Consider the following 9,758-nt stretch of genomic DNA (forward strand, 5'->3'; position numbering starts at 1 on the left):
GGATTACAAAATATGAATTGTTTATTTAAGGAAATTTAATCGTACGCTTGTTAGACGAGTATCGAGAATTGTGGAAAGTTTCATTAGTCTGTGGTGGTAAGTAACAGGCTACAGTGGTCGATTAAGTAACATTAGTGCGATAATCGAGTGAGTTAGACGTAGAGAAATTATATTCCATTGTTGAACACGAATTACGTATACCATCATAGATTAAATTTGACGTGGAATTTTCGAAAATTATTCTTTTCAAATTCAACGTTAAAACATAATTTAAAAATCAAAAAATAAATTAAAAAGCTACAACCAATTCCATATATTTTGATATATTTATTATAAAAATCTTCGATATCCTTTCTACTTTTATCGTAAATTAAAATTTCGCTAGTAAAAGTATAGAGCTTATTATTTTAGTTATACTAGGATAAGCGAGATTAATTTATAAGTCGAATCGCGAGATCAAGCGGGGGAAATATCGACACGCGTTTATCGGTGAAAAGCACGAGGGTATATCACGCAAGACACGAACCCCCTATTATACGATGGCTCGGTATGACGTCCGGTAATTCGAGTGTCCATTCTCTCTGTGAAATCCGAACCCCCATTGTTCGGCACGTCAATGCGGAAATGAGCTTATGATACCGACTGATCACTTTTTTCCTCACAGGATACGCATTTTAATATACACTTTCTGGGTCGATTAAAAATTTTTATCACACAAAATATTTTCTCATTCTATTTCTCTTTCCTAATTGAAAAATGTTGATATCTATATGATATCAGAGAAGTCTTTTTACGAAATTTTCCAATTTTTAGGCACGATAAATTTTGTTTCATTCAGATATATAATGAACGAAATATATCATTAATATTACACATTCGTTGCAGCATTCATTATGAATATTAACCACTTATTGTTAATTTCATAAACCACGAATTAATTGGAAACGTTTTTCCTGTCTATAATGATAACATTCAAGCGAAACGAAGATATAGTTGATAAAAAAATTCCAAAAAGAAAATTAAGATAAATTTAAATGAAAATTATAAAAAAAATTCTTTATTCGATATTTAATTGAATATTTCAACTTTATACTTGCTACTTTGCGAGCAACCCTCGAAGAAAGTTCTTTCGAACGTTTCGTTCGGTGATCGGTGAAAAAGCGCGAAAAAGCGGCGGCGGAAGTATTCGGCAGAAGTAGAACAATCGATTCGTTGCCGCTGATACCGCAAATTGAGTTCATCTACCGCCACTTCCGGATCGTTCTTCGCCAAAGAAAACGCTCGAATTACGAATGCTCTCGCGAATCATCGTCCCAGAAGTAAGTTTCGCGAATCGAATAAGATTTTCGCTCGATTTCCGGCCTCCGTTGTTAAGATATTTGTTCCTCAATAAGGTGGTTCAAGTATAGTCCATCTTTTCCAACCCGAAATTTCGAAAAAAAACTTATCTCTTCTTTTCTCTCTCGCAAAATTGTAGATAAAATCGAGCGTTCGAAGATAGATAATTTTTTTCTAGAAATTAAAATAATATCTATGCATCATCGTTATTCTATATCCAGCCCTTTTATCCAAATTTAACTGCGATTCAACCGTATATTGAATATATTTTGAATATAAATTCGAAATCATACAATATTCTTTGCTTCGAACGATCGAAAAGCGTTATTTTATATTCCTCGATTTTACACGTAAAATCCGCATCACGATCGCGCCACTCGCCATAATACAATCTGTACAATAATCACGCTAAACCCCATCCCCTCTCTCTACATCATTCAAATCTGTCCATCATATTGAAAATCATTTTCCAGAAACGGATCGTACCATCGTATCATCGAAACCTGTTCATCAAAAATCTTCGAAAAATCCATCGAAAAATATCGGAGGGGAAAAAGAGATGAAGAGGAAAAAAAAGAAAAGAAAAAAATTAAAAATTAACGAGTCAATCCGAAAATGTAATTAACTTGAAGGAGTTTTAATATTCGATCCTCTGTATATGTACACGTATCTTAGCGAGAGGAATTGGCATAATAAAACGAAGGCGTGGGTAAAAGTGAAGCTGACATGATGGTAGTTCTGTAGGACGATTAGGAGAACAAAGGAGGGGGCGAGGGAGGCTTATCTGGCGGGCAAAATGTCAATTAACACCGAATCAATGGGGGATTTAAAGGATCGATTGACAATGGAAAAGATGGATTCTGTGCCAGGATGTGTTTCGAACTCGCACCACGTTCCGCTTTTTTATGGCCGTTCGTTAGCGGAGTTGCCTGCCTACGCCCGAGTTAAAGCTAGGTGAGTTCTTTTCTTGATTTCTTTTTGTTGTTTTTCTTTTTTTTTTTTTTTTTGTCTTTGGTTCTCTTTGTTCCTTTCACTGTTCGCCTTTTCTTCCCTTTCTGTTATTTCGTTTCTTTGGAAATATTTCGTCTTTTGTCTCGTTTCTTCTTCACATTTTTTCTTTTCTTTTATTTTTTTCTTTTCAGAGCTGCGATTTTGTTTCTTGTTTTTTTTTTTTCAAAAAGCCTCGTTTTTTCTTTTTTTCATCTTTTTATTACTTTATTTTTCCTGTCTTTTTATAATACTTTATCACTTCTCTTTTTGTCTCTTTAATTTTTTCATCTCTTCTTCCCCTATTTTCTTGCTCTTACTTTTCTTTTCTTGTCTTTTTTCTTCCTCTTTTTCTCTGTCCTTTATATCTGATCTTCTTTTAGCTTTTTCCAAAATTATTCTCAATTTTATTCTCGAATGATTCGTGAAGTAATGTGTGATGGTTAGAATTCAAATGTAGTTGTAGAACTGTGAACATTATGACGGTTCAAGTTCAATTATAATTAGGATAATTATAGCAAAAGTGTTGGCTCTAGTTGAAATAATTGAAACTAGTTGAAGTTTCTTTGAATGTTAAAGTGAAACTATTTATCTAAAATTTAATGAAAATTCTAGAATAATAACATTCCGTGTAAATGTTGTTGATCATAATATAAAATATTCCTTAAATATAATATTTCTCAAAAAACAAATTCCAGCTCTTTATTAATTTAGGAATAAATTTGGGATTATGTTGTAAAATTATAATGAGAGAGATTTTAGAAATAGAAAGAATAAGAGGAATTACGATGGGGAGGAGGATGTTACAAATGATTAAATTAGCTCTTCTAGCTGGTTAAAGTTACGTTTTCTGCAGACTTAATGTTAATAAGGTTAAAATGAATTATTGTTTAACAGGAAGTTTCAGAAATGTAGAAACATAGCATTCTAAATGGATTTAAATTGCTTTAAAGGATTTATTGCTCTGAGAAATATTTTATTCTACTTATGCTATTTTATAAATATATTATATTGAATAATTTAATCTGTATCATGAAATAATGAAATTCTTTTTCCACAACAACATATAATTGTCATTTAAAGGAATTTGAGTTAATCAATATAATATATTAAAAATGTATAATACTAAGACTAGTGTTCATTTAAATGGAAGATATGTATTTCATGCACTTCGTTAATTAGAATACTCATTTACGTGGACTCGCGAACTATACCTTTCAGTCCATTGATGCTCCTCTTTGATGTGGTGACCATCCTTGCAGTCGCCACCAAGGATTTCTCTTTGAAATTCCTGTTATAATACCGTTAACTCTAGAGTAATAATCGATTAACGTATGGGATGTCTCATTGTATTCAATGAATAATGAAATAGAAAATCTGTTATGCAATTATAATAAAATATAATAAAATAAAATATTTAGTTTGCAATTCTTCTTTTTTTATTAAATTAATCAAATCTTTCATCATTATCATGATAAAAAATAATTAGAATCTCCACCATTTTGTTTTGCAATCGTGCCATTCATATTTCATTCGTATTGCATATTTCAAACCACATCTTTTTCACGTAACTCGGAATATTATTTTTTCTATTCATTTCAGAAATGAATCATTTATTAAAAATCAAAAGAAAATAATTACAATTCGTTTTATTCTTCAATCGTTCCATGCCGCCATTACGTCCACCTCGCATGTTTCGAACTTCATCACGCCTTTTCTACGCATCTCAAAGTATTATTCCTTGAATTTTTATTCGTTTCTAGAATGAATCATTTATCGTGTCAAAAATCAAAAGGAATGTTCAAACACAAGAGAATTCGAATTAATCTTCTCGTAGATCGGTGAGACAACGGGCTCACTTTCGAGAAGGCATCCTCGTGTATCGTTCCCTATGCAATAAAATAATTTTAATTGCAAATACTCAACGCGGTCGCGTCCTATGAAATTTAAATGGGACAATTAGCCTCCGTATTACGTTTTTCTTTTTCTTCACGGTACAAGAACGTTTCTTCTCGCCCTAGAGAACGTATACCTAGAGAACACGCCGCATTAATTATTCATATCAGTTGCACGCCTGAGGATAACGCTCATCCCTTTTTCTTCCTTTCCTCTCTTCTTTTTCCCTCGCCTCTCTATTTCGTCCTTTACGATCTGGACCCTATTTCTCTTCTTGCATGGTATATTTCTCAACGGAGATTCTTTCATAAACGAACACTTTTCACAAAGATGATCTTTCGAGGAATTCAAACAGTAGTTCAAATAAATTGAACGAAAAAACTTTCTATCTTGAAAATATATTTATCAATGATTCGAGTGAAATTAGAACTCAAAACTAGAAGTGTGCATAAAATGTAAAAATATAATTCGAGATTTAAAGAAAAAGAGCGCATCGTTATTGAATTTGCAAAAAAGAAAAAAAAAAAAAGAAAAGAAAAGAAAAGAAGGAAATTTTTGTATTACCGTTCGAAGAAAGTCGACGATATTAAGTTTGCAGAAAGAGTTCGGTAAAGGAGACCCGGAACAACCACTTAACGTGAAAAATATGAGATAGAGAAAAAGAGTGGAGGAAGGTACATGAACGTCTGTCGTTCCCTAATTGCACGGTTCAAAGGCTCTCCTTCTAATTTCGAGCTACTTACTACGTCCTGGAGAAACGCTCGATATGGAAGTAATAAGGAGCTTATGGATCGGTAAGTCTTCGGTTACAAAAGCCGTATCGATCAAACGGAGAGAGAAAAAGTGGGAGGGGATTCGTCTGATTCTTGGAAGTGATTCAATTTTCGAGTAACCCGGATATTCTTCCCCCTCGAAGGAAAATATGATAACTTCGATGCAAGAAACGAACAGATTCTAGGAATATTGATGAATGGGGTGTGAAGGGGTGTTTCACAGTGTGTTGGAGAATATGGCGAGGACGATTTTCAATGCGAAAGTCGAATGAAATCTTTCAAATTTTTTTTTTTTTTCTAAGAAATAACAAATAATAATAGATGTTATAAATGCATCGATTAAATTAGCTAGCGTTCATATATTTTCTTTCCTAAGATTTTATCTTATTTGTAGGAATTATAATTGTCTCAATTTATTTGTCTCTCTAAGATATTATTCTACATTATTTCTCCAAAATTTATATCACTTTATTTCAAGTATTCTCGAAGTTTCGTGGAATAAATATATTGGATTTTTTATTTTATCTTGATCTTTTTTTAAAAAGCCATCAATCACCTCCATTCGATCAGAAACAATTCAGAGAAAAAAAAGTGACCAAGAAAAACGTTCGCGACTTAATTAAACATTCTCATCAAAGATCGACTACCGATACTAAACTACGAATCGACGAACTGGAATTTAACGTTCTTCCTCTGTAGCTAAAGCTATTCTAAAGCTTCCCAAAGATTCTGATCTCGAGAGCTTTAGAAACGGGTAAACAAGGAGCAAGAACCAGAGAGTCCATCCATCTGACTAAATATCCCGCCAATTCGCTTCAATTTCTTGTTCAACTCATTCACTCTCTCTCTCTTTCTCTCTCTATTTCTCTTCCTTTAATCCAAAAAGATGCAAAATACGGCTTCAACGTGACTACCCCCTTCGTTTCCTTTTTCTTTTTTACATTTTTTTTTTTTTTATAAAAATCGAAATTTCTTTTTCTTCTTCTTCATTGACTCATTTATTCTCTCGCTATTTCTCTTCCTTTAATCCAAAAAGATGCAAAATACGGCTTCAACGTGTCTACCCCCTTCGTTTCCTTTTTCTTTTTTACATTTTTTTTTTTTTTATAAAAATCGAAATTTCTTTTTCTTCTTCTTCATTGACTCATTTATTCTCTCTCTATTTCTCAAAACTCGTTCCTTTTCGACTTATCTTCCTTCAAATCGGCCAACGAGACACTTTCACCGGAAGAAGATGGATCCTATCTTCGTGTTCCACAAGACTTCCTTAGATCCGGTTGTGAAAATACAGCCCATTCCTGTCGTCCACCCTAGCAATCTCCCCTGTTTCCCAAAGCAATTTCTCTCTCTCTCTCTCTCCCTTTAAACAGAGGCCGTCCTAAAAGCGGGGCCGTCGCCCCTGGCTGCTTTTTCGCGGGCCACCCCCCTCTAATTGACCCAGTTCGCGGGATAAGTATCTTCATCGCGCGGACGATATGGAAAGTTGACTTTCCGGGCTCTTTCCTGTTTTCTTGCTACTCGTGGGGTTACATGGAAGGGTGGAATTGTTTTTTTTTCGTATGCAGATGCGGCGAGGGATGTTGTTGGGTTTAGAATAATTGATTTTCAGGATTATTGCGCTTTTTAGGGTAATTTAATGAACATAAATTAATAAAAGGAAGAGTATCAATATAAAAATGTCAATATTATATTTCTTTTTTCGTATGATAGATGAGAATTTGTATGATGAGATGGATTCGTTGGATTTAGAATAATTTTTAGGATTATTGCGCTTTTTGGGGTAATTTATGTAATTAATAAATTAATTTATTTATTTATTTTTTATTAATTAATTTATGTAATTTATATAAATTAATGAGCATAAATTTTTAAAAGGAAGAGTGCCAATGTAAAAGTGTTAATATTATATATATTTTTTTTTTTTTTGATATGATAGATGAGAATTCGTATAATGAGGTCGTTGAATTTAGAATAATTGATTTTTAATATTATTGCACTTTTTGGGGTAACTTAATGAACGTAAATTTTCAAAAGGAAGAATGTCAATGTAAAAGTGTCAATATTGTATTTTTTTTTCTAATTATAGATGAGAATTCATGCGATGGGGAATATTATTAGATTTAAAATGAATAATTTTCGGAATTATTGCGTTTTTTGGGGTAACTTATGAGCCTAAATTTTCAAAAGTACAAATTTTCAAGAATACAAAGAGTGTCAATATAGAAATATCAACATTATGTTTAAAATTGTTAGAATTATAAAATTCAAAATTCAGAAATTTTCGTGGTCCCAAAAAATTCAATTAATTTGCCTTTTCGTAATTTTCCTTTAAATGCTTAATTGATTCACTTATTTCAAACGTATAATTATATTTATTTTATTATTATTTTTTAAATAAATATTTATAGATACGATAATGTATACGCGACAGATCGAGAACGAGTTTCTCACGATAATTAATCGTGAAATTCGTAGATGGAGGATCGCGGCCTCTAGACTTGCGACTAGATTGAAACGAGGGTAGGAAGACGGGGTAGAGGGGGGGGGGGACGAGGGAAAGAGAATAATTCGTTTGCTTTTGAAACCGACGTGGCTTTTCCCCGTGGCCCGGTCCGTAACGAAGGGTTAAGTAAAGTAATAACCGAGTAATCGTTTAACCCGTGGTGTGCGAGTACACCAGGGAGCACGGGAGAGAAAGGGGGAGAGAATGGAGACGACGAGGGGATCCGACGACGTCTCAACCGCTATTCCATCCGCGGAGGAAACACGAGTCTAACGAGGTGAATCGCATCCCGCGAATATTAGAATGCAAATTAACGAGGAGGTTTAAATCATTTTTGTTCAACGTCTTTCGCCTCGAATCGTTAAATATTTCCCTGTTATTCCCGTTCATGGAATAACTTTATTTAGGCTGATGCTTTGTTTAGGCTCGCTGTGATTTTCATTGGATTTCTACCAGAGAAAGTATCGTTGAATAATAAGAAATTTTGTATTTTATATTTTATATTCCACATTCGATTATTCTTTCCCTTCCCAGAAATTAATCGATAAATCTTTCGTCACGAGTGATCCAACGACTCACAAATATCCTGAAACCTTTAAAATCTACCCTAATTTCAATCTCCCTCAAAGAAATCAATCTCACTATACGAATTCGAATTCATTCCAATCAAATTCTTCTCAAAAAAAAAAAAAAAAAAAAAAAAACTTTTTGACAACCCACCACAACAAACTCGATTTCCCCGAAGAACATTCAAAGAAAATCCATCCCTCGACGATTGATTCGAGGAACCTTCTTCTTTAAGCTCGTTGACGCCGGATCCTCTGGGCTTCCCCTCCCCTTCCCCTTCGAGAAGAGACAAAAGCGAAGGAAGTCCTGCCTATATCGATCGAACAAGGTACACCCCAGACGAAGAGAAATTCTCCGAAGCTGACCCTGATCGATACCCGCGCCGCTCCACCGTCTCCTCCTCCTCCTCCTCCTCTGTGTTTTCTTCCTTCCATGCCTTCCCCCTCGGATTTATTCCTCTTCCCTTCCTTCCACCCTCTTCCTTTCACCCTCTTCCTCCCTCGAAAACCCAGCCCAGGTTTTTTCGAGTCGCGACAAAGCTTGGAAACGACGTTGGGCCGGGATTACGCGACCCTCCCCTTCGGGATTAGAGCGTGGATTTATCGAGATGTTTCGTGAATTGGGCCGGTTGTGGGTTTGGAAGTACAGGTATTTTTGGCTGTGACTCGCATTATCGATTAATCGCGCGTGAAACTATTACGCTTGTGTCCGGCGCTGGTTTTTGGAGGGGGGGGAGGGGGCGTGCTCGGGTTTTCTCTTCGGGAGATACACTGTTTCGAGTTGATCTCGACTTCACGCGAGACGTGACTTGATAATCTTTTCGAAACTGGATGGGATGAATGTGATTCGAACGTTCATGGGCGAAAAGGATATAATTGGAAGAAATTTGATAATTTGTAATTATTGACGATTATTCAGTTAGCAGAGGTGAAATATTTCGATTTCGACGTTACGTAAAATGTGATTTCATTCTTTCGAAATTGATGGGATGGATGTGGTTCGATGCAACGTTGAAAATATTGGATAAAATTAGAAGAAATTTGCGATAATTTTGTAATTATATAATTGATAATTATTGTTAGTAGAATTATAGATGTTCGATACAAAATAAAATTTGAATATGTTTTTTGGGTTTCGCGGAGATGTGATTTTAATCCTGTTGATGGGATGTTGCGATGTAACTTTTACGATAAAAAAGATTGGATAAGATGTAATTAAAATATATATACGATTAAGAAATAGACTGTTTAATATAAAATAAAATTTGAATATGTAATGCGATTACAGGAATAGAGTTCAAAGAGAGATTATTTCGTGTAAAAATTATCGAGTCCATTCGTTGCCAAAAGAGAAATCCTTCTCGAAAGGATTAAGAAATAAAATGTTATACACTGATATTAAAATATATTACCATAAAAGAATTAAAATAAAGTTATTTACGAAATATCGAAAATTTATTTTTAAATTTAACGAAACACCGTTGGAAGTATTCTGAATACAATCTCTCTGACAAAAAAGTCATTTTTAATAATATTTTCAAACTTTCCAATCTGCCTTTGATATTTCATTTTTTTTTCTTTCTTTTTTTATTTTTATATCAATCTCCTATCTCGACATAATCCATCGAACGAATTCCCCCTCCCCTCCCCTCTCTTCAAGTATAAAAATTCAATTACAAAAAAAAAAAAAAAAAA

General features: G+C 33.9%; 1 protein-coding gene across 1 annotated transcript in view; it reads left to right on the forward strand.

Annotated features, from left to right (window-relative positions):
- The first annotated feature begins 1,546 nt into the window (after window positions 1–1,546).
- The window catches only part of LOC102681041, a 10,218-nt gene continuing 2,006 nt past the window's right edge, over window positions 1,547–9,758 (forward strand). Inside the window, exon 1 of the mRNA XM_006620927.2 lies at window positions 1,547–2,292. Within this exon, the coding sequence (XP_006620990.1) occupies window positions 2,135–2,292 (158 nt within the window). The 5' untranslated portion in view covers window positions 1,547–2,134. The remainder of the gene's footprint in view (window positions 2,293–9,758) is intronic.

Source organism: Apis dorsata, unplaced genomic scaffold, assembly GCF_000469605.1.
Source record: "Apis dorsata unplaced genomic scaffold, Apis dorsata 1.3 scaffold_564, whole genome shotgun sequence".
Lineage (NCBI taxonomy): Eukaryota > Metazoa > Arthropoda > Insecta > Hymenoptera > Apidae > Apis > Apis dorsata.